General features: G+C 35.5%; 1 protein-coding gene across 1 annotated transcript in view; it reads right to left on the bottom strand.

Annotated features, from left to right (window-relative positions):
• The window catches only part of LOC107554570 (trafficking protein particle complex subunit 9-like), a 171,180-nt gene that overhangs the window by 128,317 nt on the left and 18,061 nt on the right, over positions 1-24,802 (bottom strand). Inside the window, exons 5-6 of the mRNA XM_016237130.1 lie at positions 7,532-7,684; positions 756-874 (exon numbers count right to left, since the gene is read on the bottom strand). Of these exons, the coding sequence (XP_016092616.1) occupies positions 756-874; positions 7,532-7,684 (272 nt within the window). The remainder of the gene's footprint in view (positions 1-755; positions 875-7,531; positions 7,685-24,802) is intronic.

Here is a 24,802-nt window from a genome sequence, read left to right as displayed (position 1 = left end):
GGCCTTCAGATGATGGTCAATTCCTCCATTACCGACTGGATTGATTATAACACTTCCCCTGACCTGCACTTTTTTTTTCTATTTTATTTTATATGTTTATATTGATTTATATTTATATTTATTGATTATACCACTTCTGCTGAACCACTCTATATAAAATGATTATTATAATTTAATAAAAGAAATAAAAATAAAGTTAAATAAATAAATGTTAAATAAAATACAAATTGGATTGATTATATTACTTCCACTGACACACTATATAAAATAATATATTCAGTTAAATATAAATAAAATAACACAAAACTGTCTTGTGTGAGGCCTGCCTCTTACATACTTAGAAATAAACAATGGACTACTCAGAACTAAGAAAGAATAAATCTGAGCTCATATGAACTGAGATCACAACAACAGGTCAGCTCAAATCTGACTTCTGCTAAAACTTATGGACTTCAGCACCATGGACAGAGACACACACACAAACTTCAGTACCACGGACAAAAAACAAATGAAAGACACCCCTTGCTAACAACTGCTATGCGTTTTTAAAAAACACACGTGATTCAACAAAAAAGACCAATCAGAAAATATTCTGATATGTTCTACACACAAAATAAGACCATTAATCATTAAAACAGCATCACACCTAACTGATTCACTAATAAGCGTTCTACAGCAATCAAGTGTACTATGGCTCTATAGTAGAGCGTGAGCAAAAAAATAAAGCGTGTGTAGCTTGAGGACAGAATTCCTACCTTGACGTGATTGAATTCGTTCTTACTGGCGTCAGTGCCGACTGGTTTATTTTCAGCACGTGGCTTTAGGACCTGCCGCAGCGGGCTAGAGACGGGCAGACCTGTTACACTGATACCATCTGAAAGCACACAACAATATACATTAGACATACGGCACACATGAACACAGCGGCCAGAGGCCCGAGAAACAGCAAGAGAGGAAAGAGAGATCACTATCTTCTGTGACTTATGTGAGGAGAGGACGCAATTATACAGCTATAATTCCCCACATTCAGAGGACGTGAACATCACTCAAATGCTTTCCTCTCCATCTCTCTCTCCGCCTTTCTATCTCTCAGCGCATCTGTTTGTCCGGCGTTTAGCGCTCAAAATAAAAATTAAAATCCATAACATGACAGTTTGAAATATGATGAGGTGGAAAACTTGTGCGTGTGCCGCAGTGGCTCTCTGGAACACACTCAGGTGGATATATTTTATCTCTCCAGCGCATACGGATAACGGCATTAACTTATAAACGCACACACAAATTCATTCAAGCGAGAAACATTCTGGATTATTTTTAGAAACGGAACATAAATATGATGAATGAGACTTTCATCAACACGGACTTAAATGGTCTGCAAGCCTGCAAAAACATAAAAACACAAAACTAAAGAACACAGATCCTCAAACGCATGACGTCATTTGCAGCAGGGCTGGGTGATATACTCTGAAATATTTAAGATAGATCTGCAAGGATTTTGCTGGTTATATAAAATGAAGCAACATTGTTATAATTTTACCACATTTTATTTTAAGTTTCTAATGGAGCATGTCAGTATAGTTTCCTGAGTATTAATACATAGATGTTTTAAATGTCTAATTTAAGCTTTTGTAGTAAAAATGGTTTTGGAATTGGAAAGTGTAATTCATTTCTATGAGTCAGTTTAAAATGATCAAGTTCAATACATATATTAAAATGTTTGCATCACTCAAAAATGCTGACAAAAGTCCTCACAGTGCAATTCCAATATGAAATCAAATGTTACCCTATGTACCTATTTAATAAACGGTACTCGTTCACATTTTAAAGGCCACTTTTCACAGAGAAGTGTAGTAAAATGTAATTTCTTTGTTATTGGCATTCTGTTTTCTCATGAAGTATGCATACTATACTAAGGTACTGTGGGGAAAAAATGCTAATGCTTTATAAAAAAAATGTTAGGACTGAATACACCACTCTTGCCTTCACCTGCATCTCTCACAGTAAGGGGGCGCTCGTTCAGTTTCAGTTTCAACTCCGTTCAGAATCTTACAGATGTTACTTTCATTTGATTTATTTGCTGTATGGTAAACTATTTTTGCTATGTGGTAATTGTGTTCTTTGTTTCGATAAATTAGTACTAGCATCAGTGAACATCATAATAATGTTAATAATGTAGTTAGTGTAAACAGCCTGCTTACTTTTTTATTTCAGATGTGAGAATAACAGTGTAAAAGAACCTGTTGCAAAGACATTCACGCCTCCTCGCATATACCTTTTCTACACAAAAAGTGTCTTAGAAAATGTAAATCAATATACTGTTTTCTGTAAATGAGTAAGATGATTTTCACATAATTTTGAAGCAAAAAGTCTAGACTTCAAGATCCAGTTCTCAAAAGTCTTGTGAACAAATGTTCTGTATGTGTTTTATGGCCTTATTTCAGTGACTTTAAAATTGTAGTTTTTCACTAAGCACGCATAAACCTTGTTTTCTCAAAAACACAATCACGTACATACATGCTGCACACATATTATTGTAGCCCAGTTTGTGCTGATTACAGTGTTATTAAACTTTAGACATTCAAATGTTTGTAAGCAACTGAAAAAAAGCACAAATGTCAGGGCATGTCAAAACTTTTCCAGGGCCCCAAAACACCCTCGGACCCCAGAGGGTTTGTCCTGTGTCATTTGGAAATATGTCAATTATTGTCAAAACGTTGAAAAATAAATAAATAAATGACCTGCTTTGGCTCTGTCTGAGGAAAATAATGAGTGTAAAATGCAGCGTTTACCATGCACAGATGAATCTCATGCAGATGAATTCTGACATTCAACAGAGGAGGAAGAGCAGTAAAGGAGCCGGTGAAAAGTGCATGTACGAAAACGCGTGTCTGTTAAACAGCATGTGATTTTCAGTCATCTTTCAAACGCTGCCTCTCTGCTGCTCAGTAAAAGAGAGCCGTACACGGCTGCACACATCAGGACAGATCTGGTCAGTATTTGTGTTTTACCACCCGTGGGTTCTGAAAGGGAACGAGAGGGTGTTCAATCACTTGACACACAGAGAACTTACGGTCCTCATTACGAGTCCCACGGCCTCCCAAATGACATCACTTCCCTTCAAGAGTGTCTGACACAATATGTCGTAATGTCTGCTGCTAACTTTACAAGACTCAGACGCCCAGACTCCAGGTCAGAGCAAACAGACTGACATGAGGTAAGAGGAGGCGGAGTTAAGTGTCACACGAGCAGGAGAGGGCGGATCTTATATATAAAATTTTAAAAAGATACCTTTAAACTCATAAATATAAAATGATTATAAAATATATTCGTAATTATATATGTTCCAATAATAATAATAAATAAAATAAAAAAACATTATCATCAAAATAAATATTTTTATATTCCCTAAAAATTTATATTTTTATACTACTACTACTACTAACAGGTCATACATTTTTTTAATAATAATAATAATACATTATTTCATTTTGTTGATTATTAAAATTAATAAATAATTATTTTCATATAGCACCTTTAATGATTTAATAATAATAATAATAAAAAAAAAATTAAATAATGTATTATCATTGAAATGAATAAATACATATTTTTATAACACACCTTTTTATAAAACACCTTAAAATGTAATAATAATAATATTATTATTATTAATAATAATAATATAATAATAATAATAATAATACATTATTATTTTTATACAGTGCCTTTAAAAGTGTACAGGTAGTGTCTAAAATAAAGTAAAGTAAAGTAAAGTAAAGTAAAGTAAAATAAAGTAAAATAAAATAAAATGATCTACCTAATGAACATCCTGAACAGCTTATCTTTAACAGACATCTAAAGTAAAGTAAAGTAAAGTAAAGTAAAGTAAAGTAAAGTAAAGTAAAGTAAAGTAAAGTGTACAGGTAGTGTCTAAAATAAAGTAAAGTAAAGTAAAGTAAAATAAAGTAAAATAAAATAAAATGATCTACCTAATGAACATCCTGAACAGCTTATCTTTAACAGACATAATTTATTCTCCTGCTTAAGTAAAATGCAGCGGATCGAAAAGCGTGGTGCTCAGCGATTACCAGACATTACCCAGTGAGGCTAGCAAGTTCAGCCCTATGTAGCGGCGTGACATCATCCGCACCAGGGCTCTGCGGTCGTCTGACGTCCCGCATGAAGGGTAAACGTTTACCTCCAGTGGGCTCTCAGCGGGGGGAGCCGTCCGATTTAATGGAGCCACTCTCCTCTCTCATTATGTTGTTCTTGCACTGACATTTTAACATTCAGGCACTAATGTGTTTAGTCTGACTGTCTGGCCCTCGCGCTCTGCCTCTTTCTGACGGGGAGACGATTTATAGAGGACGGATGAATGAACGAAACCAGGCGGCATGTTAAAGAAACTCCCGTACAGACTGAACCCAACGGCCTCCTGAGAGACAGACAGAGCACTGCATCACAGTGATGACATCAGCACCATCACAGCCTGAGTTATGCTGACAGCAGAGATGGAGACAGACACAGAGAGAGCGATTGAGACAAAACGGTCGAAGAAAAAGGGTTGAAGGGAACAGAGCGAAAGGAACAGAAAGAAAACGTACAGTGTGTTCAAATGTTCTTAATAAGACAATTTTTTGAATGAATCAGTTTGATTAAACTCACTCTGATCAACTGAATCAGTCTAACAACTCATTGACTTACTGAACTGACTGGTTATTGCTGGTTAACATCAGCTGGTTAACAACACTCATTGAACCATTGGCTTACTCACTGAACCTCTAAAAATCATTACTAAGAAAGTAATGTTGCAGGCATGTGATCAGCTGAGGATCAAAAATAAGGAAAACCTGTTGTTTTTCCCATTTAAAGTAATCAATAATAATAATAATAATAAGTAATTTGTATTAATCTAAATGCTAAAAAAATTAAATCAAATAAAATAATATCACCATAAAATAAATTTATTATTATTATTATATTAAACTAATAGTGATAAATATGTATCTTAATATCTTATTTATCTATATATCTTAATTCCTTTACTTTCTAACATTAAACTATATTAATAACACTGTACTGTAGTGTACTACTACTGTACTGTAAAATATAAAAACAATTTTATAAAATATTTAATAAAGATAATGAATAATATATTCTTCAATATTTAAATTATAAACATTAAATCAAACAAATGTATGACAATTGTAATAATACTACAGTATTACTGTAAAACAGTAAAAACAAGATTTTATAATAATAATAATATTTTTAATAGAACAACAGTCAAATTAAATACCAATAATAATGGTTGTCTTAATTTCTTTGCTTTCAAACGTTAAACTTTTGTAATAATGCTACTGTACTGTAAAAATAAAAAATAGCATTTAATAATAATAATAATAATAGTTATTGTTATTTTAAAGATCAAAAGTAAAATTCCACTTAAAAATTCCACTCTTAATGTGGTTGTCTAAGTGACTTTGCTGACAAGCATTAAACTGTAGGACCTTTATTTTTGGCAGAAAACCACTGGGAGAACTTAAATCTGTTGACAACATATTTATAAGCTATGATTGGTGCATGTTGTATTTTCAAATGCATGTTAGAATAGTTGAAAATGCAGTTATTATATAAATATGTATGAAATTTGTATAAATATGTTGACAACAGTGTGGAAGCTGCTTCATGCAAAACATGCAAAACCAAAGCTGTCTCGCATCCCATTATGACATCACAATGGAGATCAAACTTCAACATTTGAATGGCTTGTTTTGATCTTATTTTCTACAGTTAAAAAACAATCACGATGGGAAAAGCAATAGCAAACAGTGCTAATATTACTGCTAAATAACAGCAATCATGTATTAGCACCTGCGATAACATCAGTACTGTTTACAATTCACTGCCCTCGACATGCTGCGCTATTAAGACCGGCTTTAAGCTGTCTTATCGGCCTAATTAAGAGAAAATTATTATTTCAACAATAATTAAAACATTTTAGCAGCGTCTGAGGAGAGACCCAGGAGAGGAGAGAGAGAGGAAGGAGGCCGTTCAGCTCGCACCTGCTTGTAATTCAAGCAGAAACGCAGTCTGCTACATTCTGCTCTCCTCGAGTCTCATTAATATTTACATGTGTGTACAAAGAGACAGAGAGAACCTGGAGGACATTTCCCATTCTCAGAGGTCGCTCTTTTGGGCTCAAAACAGGTTACAAATACATTTCATTGACTTTATACTTTATATATCACAATTTTCGATTTGAATATTTTAAAATATTCATTGAATATATAATTCTATATATTCAAAATATATTTTAATATTAGATATTTCATAATAACAAATTTTTATATTTATTACTTTTATTTTTATCATTTGATCTTTTTCTTTTTTTAATGTTATTATTATAAACATTTTATTATTTGTAATTACTTTTTAACATTTTGTCATGTATTTCATAATCTTATTTTTTATTTTTATATTAATTTATTAATTTTTACTTTTAAAAACTTTTACTTTTTACTTTTTTATTTTTGTTTATTTATTTATTGATTGGTTGATTTAACACTTTTTCAGCATCATTACTCCAGTCTTCAGTGTCACATGATCCTTCACAAATCATTCTAATATGCTGATTTGCTGCTCAAGAAAATTTCTTATTATCAATGTTGAAAACAGTTGTGCTGCTTCATATTTTTGTGATACATTTTTTTTCAGGATTTTTTGATGAATAGAAAGTTCATGTCATTATACTGTCACTTTCAATCAATTTCATGCATCCCTGATAAACGAACGTATTAACTTCTTTCTATATACCTATATATATACAATATATAGATAGATAGATAGATAGATAGATAGATAGATAGATAGATAGATAGATAGATAGATAGATAGATAGATAGATAGATAGATAGATAGATAGACATATTACAGATACTACCCAAACTTTTGAAGTTCGTACAGTGTACAGTGTACATGTGAATGACATATTGTCTTGTTCAAAAACATATTATATAGTTTCAAGCTAATTTGAACTCCACTTCAATGTTTAGTAGAAACAACTATGATAATGGTGATTTCTCCTTTTCAGTGCACATGAGAGGTAAAACAAGAGGCTAGACAGGAAGAAAGAAGATGTAAGTGTAATATAACCAGGAAACATACAAAAAGAACAAGATGTGACGAGGAAATGGATATGACTCCAGAGAGGAAATAAGAGGGCAGAGCGAACGGAGAGGGGGTAATACTGAAGAGAGGTGGCCGATGTCTCTGTTGAATGTGAAATGAGAGAGTACGGACACCATTTCAAATCACCTCGCTTGGATCAGATCTACCATAACAGGGCAAAGTGAATACTGCCTTTCTATCTATCAGAGAGCAATCAAGCCTGTCTTTATTATAGTGCGACGGCTCCGGTGATGCACTCTCAGAAATTGAGCGTAAATTGGATGGGACAAACCAGAACGGACCCAAATAATGTTGTTTTTGCATGTCAGCGTATGTGTGCTGCTTTCCTGAGGATGTTTACCGTCGTTCAGGTCGTGTAACAGGTTCTCTTGACCGGAGAAGTCCAGTTTGGTGCTTATGTTGACAGGGATGGAGACAGATTGACCGGATTTCAGAGGCAGGTGGGACAAAGCGTCCTGCAGGTCCCAGGTCAAGAACTCACCAAACAGCTTCTCTGTAAGACAGAAAAAGGGAGATATTTGATTACAGCAATGAGCACTTCGGTCAGTGACAAAAAAGGATTTTTAAACTAATTTAAAAAAAAAAACACTACCATTACCATTTTAAAAAATAAGAAAAAAATATATAGGACACAAAAAATAGGATGCACATCACTGATTCATCTTTTTCTTGCATATCCATATGAAGAGTTAATTTGCAAAAACCGATAAACGCCACTTTAAAAAAAAAAGAGCTGATTGCCGTGCATTATTCTCCACATATAGCGCGATCTGTTCCCTAAACACGTTTTGTCAAAAAAGCCGGTTTTATCCACTTTCAAGGCATTGCGAGTTCAGGTTTTACTGCAGAAGCCGACAAGCGCCCTTGTTGTTTTTGAACAGAAGCCGATAAGTCCATTTTAGCGAATCAGCGCGCTGTATTCAGGTCAGGTGACAAGGCTACTTTCACTTTGAAAAGACATGCTAGCTGAGAGGAGTTTCGTCAAAGCTGACTAAAAGTGATCGAGGACGGATAATTTCGACGAACTTGATGAACCTGTGATATATTCTTTAGGGCGAAAAAGGAAAATAAAAGCTGAAACGTTTTCACGGAACCTTGCAAAAGCAGCGCATTACAATGTGAGGGAAAAGCTCTGTGTATCGCATGTAATCACATCCATAGTTTATGATCACAACAACATCGTTTGTCAGGCGTCTACATTATCATCTGAAGAGATTACAAAGATTAAACTAATGTTTTTTTAAACTCTAAAACATGAAACGTGGAGTTATCTGCTTTTGCTAAAAAACTAACTTTTAATATGTAAAAAGAAAAACAATTAACTTTAATTTTGTAAATTACCTGCACTTGCTTAAGTTATTATTACTTAATCAAAACAACCCAACTGCAGTTTGATTGATATTACTTGGAATGCACAATAAAAAAAAAACATGATTTCCGAAAAAAAAATTCTGAGTTATCGGTTTTTGCAAATGAACTCTTCAAATATTTAAAGCTGCACAAAACCAGTAAACCTCTGAATCAAACCACAGCAGCTACTACAAAAATAGCATGTAACCACAACATACGTCAACATATTATCACATATTATTGTATTTTTGTTTAATTCTATTTTTATTTCTCAGAAAAATTTGAAGAATTAATTGATAGAGCCTCTGCAGTACTAACACAGACTCCCTACTGAAGACCCCTGCTGTATAACAATCAATTCAATTTATCTCAAAAATTCTCTTTATTACAGTATGTGAGTCAAGACTTTCTTTGGCTAACTATTCAATCAACTCGAAAACTCGCTGATATTAAATGAGATGCAGATGCAAAATGCAGATTTATAAACCTTTGGTGATGCAAACTTTGGAGAAGAAATCCATCACAGAAATATCGTAAGAATACATAATAACATTAAGAAAACCCAGATCAAAAGCTCTGAGTTCAGATATGTTGTGATCAACATTGACATCTGCACCGAGAGAAACTTCTCCCACTCTCTGCATTTGTGTTATATTTTATATCAAGTGTCTGATGTAATAGAAAATTTGATCTCTAACTATAAATCCAAAATGACGATCATTTAAAAAAATAAAAAATTGCATATTAATATGAAGAGTTAATTTGCAAAAACCGATAAACGCCACTTAAAAAAAAAAGAGCTGATTGCCGTGCATTATTCTCCACATATAGCGCGATCTGTTCCCTAAACACGTTTTGTCAAAAAAGCCGGTTTTATCCACTTTCAAGGCATTGCGAGTTCAGGTTTTACTGCAGAAGCCGACAAGCGCCCTTGTTGTTTTTGAACAGAAGCCGATAAGTCCATTTTAGCGAATCAGCGCGCTGTATTCAGGTCAGGTGACAAGGCTACTTTCACTTTGAAAAGACATGCTAGCTGAGAGGAGTTTCGTCAAAGCTGACTAAAAGTGATCGAGGACGGATAATTTCGACGAACTTGATGAACCTGTGATATATTCTTTAGGGCGAAAAAGGAAAATAAAAGCTGAAACGTTTTCACGGAACCTTGCAAAAGCAGCGCATTACAATGTGAGGGAAAAGCTCTGTGTATCGCATGTAATCACATCCATAGTTTATGATCACAACAACATCGTTTGTCAGGCGTCTACATTATCATCTGAAGAGATTACAAAGATTAAACTAATGTTTTTTTAAACTCTAAAACATGAAACGTGGAGTTATCTGCTTTTGCTAAAAAACTAACTTTTAATATGTAAAAAGAAAAACAATTAACTTTAATTTTGTAAATTACCTGCACTTGCTTAAGTTATTATTACTTAATCAAAACAACCCAACTGCAGTTTGATTGATATTACTTGGAATGCACAATAAAAAAAAAACATGATTTCTGAAAAAAAAATTCTGAGTTATCGGTTTTTGCAAATGAACTCTTCAAATATTTAAAGCTGCACAAAACCAGTAAACCTCTGAATCAAACCACAGCAGCTACTACAAAAATAGCATGTAACCACAACATACGTCAACATATTATCACATATTATTGTATTTTTGTTTAATTCTATTTTTATTTCTCAGAAAAATTTGAAGAATTAATTGATAGAGCCTCTGCAGTACTAACACAGACTCCCTACTGAAGACCCCTGCTGTATAACAATCAATTCAATTTATCTCAAAAATTCTCTTTATTACAGTATGTGAGTCAAGACTTTCTTTGGCTAACTATTCAATCAACTCGAAAACTCGCTGATATTAAATGAGATGCAGATGCAAAATGCAGATTTATAAACCTTTGGTGATGCAAACTTTGGAGAAGAAATCCATCACAGAAATATCGTAAGAATACATAATAACATTAAGAAAACCCAGATCAAAAGCTCTGAGTTCAGATATGTTGTGATCAACATTGACATCTGCACCGAGAGAAACTTCTCCCACTCTCTGCATTTGTGTTATATTTTATATCAAGTGTCTGATGTAATAGAAAATTTGATCTCTAACTATAAATCCAAAATGACGATCATTTAAAAAAAAAAAATTGCATATTAAAATAAAAATGTAATATTAAAATAATAATATTAAAAAAAATAAAAATATTAAAACTAGACAATTTTTTTTTAAATAAAATAAACATGTGAAGTAAGTTGCATAAATCCCCAGCAGGTGTTTGGATGAACCAACAAAGGGGGGAAAAAACTGAAAAAAGAAAAGAAAACAAAAAAAAAAAACCTGGACATATACAGTGGAATACCATGTCAATAAAATTATGAAAAAAAATCTGCGCCAATTAAGTAAAGCAAAAAAGTATGTTTATAATTGGGTGCGTTGATTCAATTAATAGAAGAAAAATACAAAAAGCCAAGGCAAAAAAGGACCCTGTTCTAAGGACCTTGAACTTTGCATTTCGTTTGGTGTGTGGATTTTTTGCCTTGGCTTTATGTCAATAAAATTATACATGACTATAGCAATCATTCAGCACCATGATATATGTCACTGTATCTCCACTGTACTATTTAGTTAGGTGCCGTTTACTTTCTTTCTACGTTTTACCAAAACTACTCTACATTGTTGCCGCCTAATGCCGAGTTCACACTGCACGATTTTAGCCCGATTTTTCACTCGCCGACAGGTTTTGCGATATCTCCGACAAATCGGTGCACGTTCACGCGAGTGACAATCACGCAGTGTGAATTATCAAAGACGCGATCTGAGGGAATCGCCGACACGTCGCCGACGCCCGCAAAATATTTGGCATGCTAAATATCTGGAGCTGTCGGCGATTCACAATCACGCTGTGTGCAATGATTTCTGACTGAAAACTACATCGGCGATGACCTACAGCCAATGAGAGACCAAGATACAGGGCAGAGGAAAGTTCAGGGAGGAGTTATAGACCAGAAAATCTATATTTTACTGAAAACTACATCGGCGATGACCTACAGCCAATGAGAGACCAAGATACAGGGCAGAGGAAAGTTCGGGGAGGAGTTATAGACCAGAATATCAATATTTTTATAGATATATGAACAATTATATCATACAGAAAAAAGCACAAACATTTGCTTGACCAGCCACAACATCAGCATAACAGTTACTGCAAAATTATTTACCTCCAACTCTCTTTGCAGAACACCCAATCCCTGTATCTCCCTCCTGCATAATCTGTTTTTCTTTTTCTCCTTGTAGCTGAAATCAGCTCACAGACAATTTGCAGGCTATATATTTTTTTTTTAATAATTCCAGTCTCACTCGAGAACTCCAGTCTGACGCACGTCTCCTTGTAGCTGAAATCAGCTCACAGACAATTTGCAGGCTATATATATATATTTTTTTTAATAATTCCAGTCTCACTCGAGAACTCAAGTCTGACGCACGCGGGTTCTCGCGTCATTTCCTTATCACTTCTCACGTGTGTTTTGTTGTGAAACGTAGTTTGCGGACCAGACAGAGCTGTCGGCGATTCTTCCTATTGTGAAGTCATGCAATGTGAAACCCCCTGTCACCGATCCACCGTGCAATGTGAACACAGCAGCAATTGAATGCTACCCCAGATAGTCACGCAGTGTGAAAACTAAGGCGATCCGACGAATTTGAAAATCATGCAGTGTGAACTCGGCATAAGGAGAAATGCAATTGAGAGTTTGATCCTGGTGTGTAACGCGAATCTTACAAACTCGCTCTCTCTGTTCATCTTGTCATCTCCCTGTGTGTGTGAAGACACAAGGAGCGCCTGTTCAGAGCTTCATTCAGATGCTAAAAGCTCCCAAACCTCACTGAGGATGAATAATAGACAGAGGCCAAATAACGAAGTCAAATGAGTGCTGCACAACACGTCTGTGAACATTTAAATGAGTGTCTGCCCTACAGACACATGATCCTTATGAATCACAGCTTTGATTTTCATTCCCACATGAAAGACTGAAGAACGCATGAATAAGATGCTGCATTACAATGACAGTCATCAGACATTCACAGGAAAAACACTTCAAATTCAACCCGCTGACTCGTATTAACACCTGCCACCTGTTTGTCTGAGGCCTGACCAAGGGTTTGATCACTTCAGAGTGAACAAAAAAGATTCACATTTTTACTTAAGCAGATTGACAAACTCTGGTGTCTATGAGCAGAACCTTGATTTTAGTCACAAAAGAGTGTCCGAAGTCAGATGTTTGACCTTCAACATGACACTAGAGCCAAGAACCACCATTTAAACAGGAAGAGACTGTCTGATTCACACGTACATGACCAACCACAGTTTAAGGGCTGGGAGACCTTCAAAATCTCTGAAAACATATGGTCTGCTCATGGATATGTCCATGGATAAGCGACACAAAACTTTATTCATGCTCCACCTGCAGTCCAACTTACATGAGCTTCTATTTAAACTATATGAACTGCATATTTAAAATGTTATTTGGGTAAACACACCTTCATGCTATGTAAACAAGGCTCATTACTGAATGCAACAATTAACATTGTGCCAAGCGCTACACAGCTGATGGAAAGCTGCCAATCAACAGAATTGAATTAAAAAGGGATGAACATTTTGTAGTGATCATGATTTGCATAAAGCGTTTAGAGAAGCAGGTGCTAAAAGAAAAGATGCAAATAAAAGGAAGAAGTAATTCTTAGTGAATTACTACCATTCAAAAGTTTGGGGTCAGTAAGATATATTTTTTAAGAAATTCATCTTTTTATTCAAAAGTGACAGCAAAGTCATTAATAATGTTACAAAAGACTTCTATTTAAAATGCTGTTGAACTTTCGATTCATCAAAGAATCCTGATTAAAAATTGTATCACAGTTTCCACAAAAATATGCATATGCAAAATATATTTGTGGAAATACACTGTAAAGCAGCACAAACTGTTTTCAACATTGATAATAATAAGAAATGTTTCTTGAGCAGCAAATGATGCTGAAAATTCAGCTTTGCGTCACAAGAATAAATTACATTTTAGAATATATTCAAATAGAAAACAGCCATTTTGAATTGTAATAATATTTCACATTACTCTTTTTATTGTATTTTTGATCAAACAAATGCAGCCTTGGTGAGCAGCATAAAAGGTTTATTTAAAAAAATACTATAACATCTTACCGACCCCAAACTTGACCAGTAGTGTATAGAGAATAAGATTTTAGATAAATCAAACATCCATCTACACTTCAGAACTTTTCCTCCAATTATGGTAACAGTTACACTGACAAACAGAGCGAATATTAAACTAGACTGAACCCACGTTGCTGTTTTAGCATTTTAATTCTCAGTGTCTGCTCTTCCCCAGAGCTTATCTATTCCAGCTGTCTCTCGAGAGCCATGAACCTCTCTTCAGAACAACACGGATGGAAATAAACAACCCAGACAGATGTTAAACCCTGTTCCACAACAACACGCTCCCGGGCCTGTGAGCCGTCATCCTGGAGGGCTTCTTCCTGGCAGCAGTCCTGAATGGATCAGGACAGCAGACTACATCCATCCCGATCGTGCATGCCTGCCAAAGCTACAATCTGTTTTTTTGGAGCCTGGGGATCTCAAACCATGAGTTTAAACTCCGAAGTCTCTGCAAAAGGCAAAATTTACAATTAGCATGCGGCTAATGAGGCTACAGAACCCATGGAACTAAGTTAAGAACACAAAAACAGAGCATGGATTATTTTTTCTAGTGATTTTATCTAGATTTAATTGTAATGTCCCAAACATATTAGCATATAAACAATGATTTCATACAGTCTCCGTTTCTTGACAGACTGTTGATGGATCATCTGAAGCATATCGCGCATACTAATGAAGCTTTCCAAAATCACAATCTCAGATTGGCAAGCTTTACATGATTTACGGGAATCTATTTCAACCTTCTGCTGTCTCATGTGTTAAACAGAGGTGACAAATGACAGAAATTTGAAGAAATCTGTGGGTTCTGTACTGAAAATACAGTAATTGAAAACTTTGTGTAATTGAAAGTAATTGAAATTACTTTGTGTTCATTCAACATGCATAGGTGCCACAAAATCATTTTAAATGCACATATAATGTTAGCCAAGGTTTTTAATTTAGATTTCATGACCATTTTCCACTTTCTTTCTGACCTTTACAATTAAATGGCTGTTTTTGCTATTGGACCTTATACATATACAATACGTAAATGATAAATAAAAAAAAGTTAAATTGATAAAAAGAAAGAACAACAGCTGGATAGACAGACAGACAGCTAGATTGATAGACAGACAGACACACAGATAGACAGCGATAGATAGGTAGACAGATAGCCGGATAAATGGATAGGGAGATGGACAGATGAGTAGACTGATAGAAAGATGACTAAAGAAACAGACAGGCAGACACAATATTACACTCTAAAAAATACTGTGTTGTTTCAACCCAACTTTGGGTCAAATATGGACTAACACAACTTTTGGGTTAGTCCATATTTGACCCAAAGTTGGGTTGAAACAACACAGTATTTTTTAGAGTGTAGAATGAGAGAAAGAACGTTAGAACATAAGACAGAACAAAACATCAGACTGAATGATAGCAAGAACGATGACGGAATAAAACAGAACAGTAGAACAAGAAAGAAAATGATCTAGAGAATGCTAGAACAGTAGATAGAACAATACAAAGAACAATAGAATGTTAGAACCAGAGAGTTAACTAAAGAACATAAGACAGAGCAATAGATCTAAAGAATGATAGAGAGAACGATAGAGCATTAGGACAGAATGAAAGATAATGAAAGAGCAATAGACAGAATGTTAGAACCAGAGAAAAACAATAGAGAATGATATAACATTAGATAAAATGATATATAGAAAGATTGATAAAATGTTAGTATCAATGAAAGAATGAATAACAGAACATTAGATAGAATGATAGAAAGGATAATATACACAAATTAGAATTAGCCCCCAAAAAAACAGCAATATATTTAGAGAAAACGAGAGATATATGAACGAAATAATGACAGAATGAACAAGAGAACATTAGGATGATAGATACAAGGAATGATGGACAGAATGTTAGATTGATAGAACAAAAGAAGAATGATATATAGAAAGAACGGTGCCATGCTAAAACCAGAGAAAGAACGATAGAACATAAGACAGAAATGATAGAGAGCATGTTATAATGCAGAAGAACAATAAAAAGATTACATTAGACAGAAAAATATATAGAAAGAATGATCAAATGTTCCAACCAAATAATGATAGAGAGACAAGAGAATGATAGAATGATAAAGAGAATAATAAAACATTAGAATGACAGAAAGAAAGAATAATAAACAGAACGTTAGAACAAGTTATAGAATGTTACAACGACAGTGTTTTATAGAAAGAACAATAGAATGTTGGAACCAGAGAAAGACTGAGAGATCATAAGATACGCAGAATGACAAAGAATAAGACAGAATGATATAATGACAGAAAGAACAATAGACAGAATAACAGAAATGGCATAAAGAATGTTAGAGAAAGAACAACAGAATGACAGGCAGAATGTTTATTTAGAAGGAGATTGACAGACTGACAGTTTTATATTAGTATGACACACAAACGCTTGTTAAAATGATCTAATAAGAGCTAAACGGAGATCTACAGCCATAAGAATCTGAAGATACTGAGGGGCTTTAAATCAAGTTCTGGACTGAAACATTCATAGACACAGGAGGGACAGATAAACCAACAACACCGAGCACTATTTCACAAATTATTAAAGGTCCCATATTGTCAAAACTGAAATTTCCTTGATTTTTTTTATGATAACTGAGGTCTAGGGGCTATTTCACTACCATATACGTTTCAAAACAGTCAGTCCACAGTAAAATGCACACAGCCTGCATAAAGTAGCTGTGATTTTTCATGAACCGTTGTGACTTCCGTAAAAAGTTGACGTCAGAACTACACAGTCACCGCCTTCAGTCACCACCCCGAACACCGCCCACCGTCCCACTCTCCTTTTGCGTTACACTCTCACTCAAAGGATGGACGATCTGACAGGATTGTTACTATGAGGTGGATCACATCTAACATGTATAGTAAAGACAAACTCACCGAGTCTATCTAGTCATGATGAAGATGTATATACATTTCAATTTCAGCAGGAAACTATTTTTACAGCTACATTATTGTTCCAGCCAAAATTAATCAAAACAATGTATATACAATTACAAATGATTATATATAAATCGTCAGTTTGTTGTGTGGCATGTGTGTAAAACAGACATTATTTCATACACGACATAGTCGTGAGATGCAAGAAACATAGACATATGGCAAGAAATCTGTAGACGCGCCCATAACAACAAAAGACAATACTTTATTGAACCTTTTCTAATACCTGCTTAAAGTTCTAGCTATTTTTCACGAACCGTTGTGACTTCAGTAAAAAGTTGACGTCAGAACTACACAGTCACCGCCTTCAGTCACCACCCCGAGCAATGCCTACCGTCCCACTCTCCTTTTGCCAAACCCCCAGACAACATCGCGTCCATGCCATTGCTGAGCAAGGACAACACGGAAACATGTCGAAAAGGTTAACTTTAACCACGAAACCAGATCGGCCGACATTTTTGAGCATTTTTGACGATCCTTTCTGTCCAGTCTGCTCGTTTTATTGCGTTTAACCATAGCTGTCGTCGGTTTGTCTGGCAGTGGTAGCAGATATGCGATCAAATGTCTAATTTGAGGCTATATTACGTTGATTCTGGCACCCAACATCACAACAAGATCATATTTTAAGCTCCTTATGTAGCCGAATCTACGCTGGTTTGAATGGGCCGCCACCCGTTTCCCCTTTGTTTTGCTGACTCCAGCTAGCGCTGTGACATCGGCTGACCCTAGTTACCTGTGGTTGGCCTGGCCGTGCGTCACTCAGAAAACAACAGACCAATCAGAAGAGAGGCTCATGAATATTAATTAGACAGGCCAAAATCGCCCTGTTCTCATCAGAGATCCTGAGAGAGGAGCTGTAAAAATATATTGAGATGGTTTTTGGTACTTATACCGCAAATATATATTCTTAAGGACATCAAAACCTAAAATAAAACTCACGAAAGGTGTACAATATGTGACCTTTAAAATGTTTCTTCACTGTCAGACTAAGGTAAAACTTTGATAATAATGCTTAGATCCCTTCTCACTACAAGGGGAAGCCAATAAAAACCACACCATGAAAAGAGCAGGAGAGTGTGTGAGAGACACATGGAGGAAGATAATAATCCTCCATCAGCATGAAGAAAACTGAATAACACATTATTACTGCAACACCGCCTTCTCTCTGATACACTGACTTTATCTGCCTTACACTTCCAGCATGAGAATGACTCTACAGCTCCTGCGCTGGATTCTAATTCCTCCTCTTTCTCATTCATCTTCCTCTCCAAATGCTTCTGAAATTAATTCAGCCCAAACCACTGTCCACAGACTCCATTCAAAATGTGTGTGATCATTTCAGCCTTAGTTGTGCAATCTATTGTATAAACTTCATAATGTAATCTTAAAAGTGTGAAAATCTCCAATTGGATTGCATTGATGGTGTTTTCCATTTAAAATTGTCGGTGAGTTGATGTTTATAAGAAGTTAATATTTATACTTTTCATGTCTGGCCATTTAAAATCACTTTATTTATTTTGCTCATAAGCTCATAAAATCCAAATGCACTTAAATTCAAATACAATTCTGTAGAAAACTTAAAAGAATTCAGAGGGAACTGTACTGACTTTGGGTCATCAAGATGCAGTAATTAAGATTTTAAAGATGTCACTCTTAAAAAAGGAAAAAAAAAACAATCTTTCCTTCCACTCAACTTTCTGTTAACATGCTTGGATACAGCACTCTGTGAACAGCCAGCTTCTTTGGCAATGAATGTTTGTGGCTTACCCTCCTTGTGAAGGGTGTCAATGATTGTCTTCTGGACAACTGTCAGATCAGCAGTCTTCCCCATGATTGTGTAGCCTAGTGAACCAAACTGAGAGACCATATTGAAGGCTCAGGAAACCTTTGCAGGTGTTTTGAGTTGATTAGCTGATTGGCATGTCACCATATTCTAATTTGTTGATGTAGTGAATTGGTGGGTTTTTGTTAAATGTGAGCCAAAATCATCACAATTAAAGAACCAAAGACTTAAACTACTTCAGTCTGTGTGCATTGAATTTATTTAATACACAAGTTTCACAATTTGAGAAATAAATGAACTTTTCCACGACATTCTAATTTATTGAGATGCACCTGTACATAAGAAATGTGTTGGCAAATTTAAAGTCACAAAGCATAGACGTTTGCAGCACCTGAAAATGTATTTATTTCAACCTTGCAAACTAGTCACTAGTAAATCCAGTGACTATTTTTCCTTTTTTAAAATTATTTAAATGATTTTCATTTTAGGTCATAACTCATGAGTATAGAGTGCAAACTGGATGATGGAAAGTCTAAACGGACAAAAATCTTGAGGTAATACATAAGCACAGCCTCTGATTTGTAGAAATATTTAAATAATTTATAAATGTAAAAATAAATAAATAAATAAATTTTGTTGTGGTAATTTTGAAAATTAAAAATAATAAATAAAATAAAATAATAAACTAATTACATAAAAATAATAAAAAATTAATAATAATAAAAAGGTTTTCATTCAAATAATGTTAAAAAAAAAATTATTTACTTCATATAAGTTGTACAAATGTCTTGCATATGTAACATTACAGAAAATATTGAAAATCAGTATTTCATCAAATGATGGCACTACATGCATAAAGGTCTAAGCCCACAACATCTACTATCTGTCAAATCAAATAAATCACTTAAGTTGTAGTAATTTTGAGAAATTAAAAATAAAATAAATAATAAAAAACAACAACGATGATGTTTTAGTTCTAGAAATACTTCAAAAAAATGTTTTAAATATACCACACTTCAATATTTCATCAAAGGATGGCACTAGTCAAGGTCTAAGCCCACAACATTCAATGTGTGTTTTTTTTTTTAAATAATGATCATTAAAACTTTAACAATTATTATTTTTTTATTTGTTTTGCTGCTTTGCAAGCGCTGCCATTTCCTTCAGATAATGCAAATCCAGAGTCATGCTAAGTGTGCAGGTGAAAGCAGTGCAGCGTCACTCATTCAAACATTCTCTCATAATACTGGAAAGAAAACTCTCTGGTATAGAAAAATAAAAAGACACGAAAATCAACATGCATGCACACAGCAGACAAATCCAAAGCCCTGAGCTAAACGTGCATCTGCCTGGTTAGACAGTGAAAGGTCACTGCTTAAGCCATGAGATTCTCACGAAGAGCTGGTCACAGTGTCACGCATCCAATGCACTCCTCAATATCATTCAGAATCACAAATACAAAGCTCATACATATTTAACTACAATTCCATATCTTTCCAAAGTCACCAACACAACACAAGAATGCTATAGATGGATTCCAGGGAATTGCTATGTGGTTTTTAAGGAGTTATGGGCGGTTGTAAACAGTTGCTATAGTGTTCCACATGGTTGCTAAGGTGTTCTGGGTGGTCAAAAGAGCCCACCAGACTTTTTCATTTCAAGCTCAACTCAAGCCACTCTTTCAATTTACAGTAGTCTGTATTTTTCTACCAGATGAAAATCTGAGGTCTAATGAGAATTCATTGATACTTGAGGTGAGGGGTTTGTTCAAATGGCCTTTAGTTATAAAACTGTTTCACTGCCTAATATTGCACCATATGTCACCATATGTCATACACGGCAAATGTCATTATCAAAGGGAAAGCATCATCACTAACATCAAAAATGTCTGACAGCTGATGTAATCTGACATCCATCAATCACAGCCTGATGCCAAACAGACTGCGACTACCAAGGTCATAAATTATACATCTATATATTGAAAAAAAAACACCCAGACCAACATTGAATACATTCTGGAACCAGACAGAAAGACAGGTAGAGAGACTGCAGAGAGAGAGATTTCCATATGTTGAGTGATAAATTGTGTGGTGTGTACAGATCAGACAGGGATGGAAAAATGAGTCACAGAGGAACAAAAACACAGGGACAGAATCAGGTATTTCTACGGTATCTATCATCATATCTATCATATTTTTAAGTATCTCAGATAAATCAATAGAAAGTTTTGTAGATACTGAGCTCCAAAAAATACAAACAGAGAGACAGACAGACAGAGAGAGAGAACGACAGACAGACAGACAGACCAACAGACAGACCGACCGACCGACAGACAGACCAGACATGATGTTCATTTAATTATTATTATTGTTATTATATATATTTTTTCTTTTTGTACATGTATACTAAGCTTTGGCAATATTGTATCATTAACAGTCATGCCAATAAAGCAGTGTGTGATTGAATTGACAGACAGACAGACAGACAGACAGATAGACAGATAGACAGATAGATAGATAGACAGATAGATAGATAGATAGATAGATCTAAGACTTTACATTTTGTTTTTAAACTTTCAAACTGTCTTCAATTTTACTTCTCTACTTTAAAAAAAATACACTTTTTGCAGTATGAAATTCAGTTTGTTTCTACTTCCCTGTGTTAAATTATAACTGCAAATCTGTTTAAAGCCGTATGAGGTCAAAGATGCTGCAACAGTTTTCAGATGTCTGAATCTAAAAGAGAGAGAGGGAAAAAAAACTATTTTTAAGAGCATGGATTTCCTAATACATAGTCAAAAGTATGACATTTTTCCATTACTAGCAAAGCACATTCTATTTCTAGTGCAAGGTATAAGCATGCAAATGAGTTTAACAACCAATGTTTTTAATAAGGAAGCATAGCTGAGTTTACCCTAGTAAAAAAGTAATACATTTAAAATGCTTTTATTTCATTCTAAGTATAGTTCAAATCTATTAACTTTACTGACATATCACTTGAGACTTACTGATATAAAAATTATAATTAAACTTTATTTGGAGTACTACTTGTGCACAATGCACATTTCTTAATATTATGCCTAAAATGTGTCTTAATGTCACTATTGAAAAGGATAGTATGATCTTTAAATAATATCAGTCTTTAAATGCAAGATATTTAAAGTTTACCTAAAGTATACTTGCAACAGTTCCACTTTAGAATATCTCAAATATACTAAGTATATATACTAAGTATAATACTATAATACTAAGTATATATACTAAGTATTAAGGTGCATTAAGCACAAAATTAGTTGATCCAAATTAGCAGACTTTAAGTATACCAGTTTAGTATACTAAAAATACAATCGCAGGGTATTTTTATTAAGTACATACATATGTAAATGGATGCACCATTTGGCCGCTGCTATCTCTGCCCTCTGTGGGCTGAGGGAGAAACTGTAGCGTGCGTGTGTTTGTACACCGATGTCTCATCAGAGCTCTCTCTGCTCATATTTTATTCATTGTTTGCTTGTGCAAGCTACAGGAGACCATACTGCAGACAAGCCAAAACAACCGCTGTGTCTCTGTGTGTGTGTGTGTGTGTGTGTGCTGCAATATAACAAAGAGTGAAAAATTTAAGGGGGTCCGAATACTTTCCGTACCCACTGTATGTAAATGGATGCACCATTTGGCCGCTGCTATCTCTGCCCTCTGTGGGCTGAGGGAGAAACTGTAGCGTGCGTGTGTTTGTACACCGATGTCTCATCAGAGCTCTCTCTGCTCATATTTTATTCATTGTTTGCTTGTGCAAGCTACAGGAGACCATACTGCAGACAAGCCAAAACAACCGCTGTGTCTCTGTGTGTGTGTGTGTGTGTGTGTGTGTGTGTGTGTGTGTATGTGTGTGTGTGTGTGTGTGTGTGTGAGAGAGAGAGAGAGTGTTTCAAAGGTGCTGCAGCCAACACCCACCAATCTAAACCCAATGGCTCATTCTCTGTCTGTGACTGGGAGTTAATGGTGACCTTGGCTGCTCTTTGTGGGCCTCCATCCTTTAGTTAAGACATGCAGCCATCTGCTCTTTCTACATCCATCACTGGCCTTTATCCAAAACCACCCACGAACATCAGAAATCCAAATCCTCTCCATCCAGAACCTCTCACACGTCTTTGGACACCAACAGAAGCTTTCCAAGAATTCCAAAAGCCTTGTACAAATATTCTAGATCTTCACGGCATGTTTGCAAATCTCCCAATGACTTCAAGTTCTCCTGGAAATTTTGGACTTTGGACTTTACGAATAGTACTTGCCATCATCTTTGAATTAAAAAAAAAAAGTTGGGCATTAGGGCTAGAGCCCGACCGATATATCGTTTTGCCGATATTATCGGCCGATATGAGCCTGTCGGCGATATATCGGTATCGGCGAATATGCCGCCGATATGAATATTTTTTTTTTACAGAACATATAATGCAGATAAAATGCTTGAAATCGTGTAATTACTTAGTTTGTCCAGCAGAGCGTGCTCCATTGTTTGCTACTGGCGACCTGGATGAAAGCTTTAAAGCTTAAGTCTATGGAAAACCATTGAAACTTTGAACGGCCATATCTCCGTAACGGCGTGGCGATTCCACACCAAATTCGGGGGATCCCTTCAGCTCGAGGAACCCTCTCGAACGTGAATCGAGTGTACATCTAGAGGCCCTCTTTCGAATGAGACCACCCCCGCGTCAATAGCCCCCGGGGTTCGGGAGATACGGGTGGTTAAATTCGCGGTCCGGCGCCGTCCGATCTAGCGATCCCGGGGGGCTACCGACGCGCGGAGGGTGGTGTTCGAGAGGGCTCCTCAAGCTGAAGGTATTCCAGTTCCAAGGGAACGTACACGTTACATTCAAAGGGCATTAAAGTGTGCGAGATGTTGAAAATGATTTACTGTATTGAAATAATAATTTATTGAGCGTCGCTCACTAGCGGATCTCAGACTTCTGAAGGGGATGTAAATTCGTAGTAGTGAGTGGAAGTAGGCGGGTGCTGAGCCTGTGGCTGTTCTATATGCAAGCATCAATGTCTTGAACTTGATGTGAGCCGCAACCGGTAGCCAGTGTAAGGAGATAAAGTGAGGTGTAACATGGGCTCGTTGAAGACCAGTCGTGCTGCTGCATTCTGAATCATTTGTAGAGGTTTAATTGTGCTTAATGGAAGTCCAGTCAGAAGAGCATTTCAGTAGTCCAGCCTAGAAATGACAAGGGCCTGGACAAGAAGTTGTGCAGCATGCTCCGTTAGAAAGGGCCTTATTCCCCTGTTTCTCGTTAAAATTAATTAAAGTAAATAGTGTAAATTACATCGCTAATGCCATAGAACAGCACATTGTAATGCAGTGTTACAACATGCCCCATCTGCGCAACTGGAATTTAAAACTGGTTAGTGTCTTTGATCACCACATTTGAGTGATCATTGCAAAAAAATGTGTTTATGTATATATATTCTGTTTATGCATATACTGTATTCGATATATAGTACCAGTCAAATGTTTGGACACACGAATGGGAAAGTGTCCAAACTTTTGACTGGTACTGTACTATAATATACACAAAGAATATCGGCCGATATATCAGTATAGGCCTTTTTTAAACCCCCTAATATCAGTATCGGTCCCAAAAAACCCATATCGGTCGGGCTCTAATTTGAGCTGCACGATAAATCGAAATGGAATCGAAATCGCGATTCGACAGAAGCTGCGATTGCCATGCGTATCTTTCAGTGAAGCATGGTTCTGTGATCCATGGTTCTGTGAACAGCAGTAAATCTCCATCCAAAGGCCAGAGGGCACTCTCGCACTGAAACTCCAGAAGAAACCTAGGAAATGCCTATAGCGGTAGCTGGATAAACAGAAGATTTAACTGCTTTTATTGATGCAACGTGACTAATAAACACACGATTATGACAATATATGGTTTATCCAAGTTATTATTATTATAATTTTCATTAAAGTAAAGTATATTTATAATGCAATGCCTTTTCACTGCTTAGAATACTATGAAATATGTTGCGTGCCTTATTCTGTCATCATCTCACAGAAGGATTTCTTTCAAACACTCGACTGACGCTATGAAGTAAGTTCGGAGTAAAAGCATGTTATTAAATGTTGTATTTTTCACATGCTTTCAGATGGAGCAGCATTTACTACACAGAGCCGTAGTTCACTGAGAAGTTACGCAACAAAAAAAAAACAACAACAACAAAAAAAAAAAATCACAAACCATTTTATTGCGCA

The sequence above is a fragment of the Sinocyclocheilus grahami genome, unplaced genomic scaffold (genome assembly GCF_001515645.1).
Source record: "Sinocyclocheilus grahami isolate Dianchi unplaced genomic scaffold, SAMN03320097.WGS_v1.1 scaffold507.1, whole genome shotgun sequence".
Classification (NCBI taxonomy): domain Eukaryota; kingdom Metazoa; phylum Chordata; class Actinopteri; order Cypriniformes; family Cyprinidae; genus Sinocyclocheilus; species Sinocyclocheilus grahami.
This window is presented reverse-complemented; position numbering and strand designations above follow the sequence as displayed.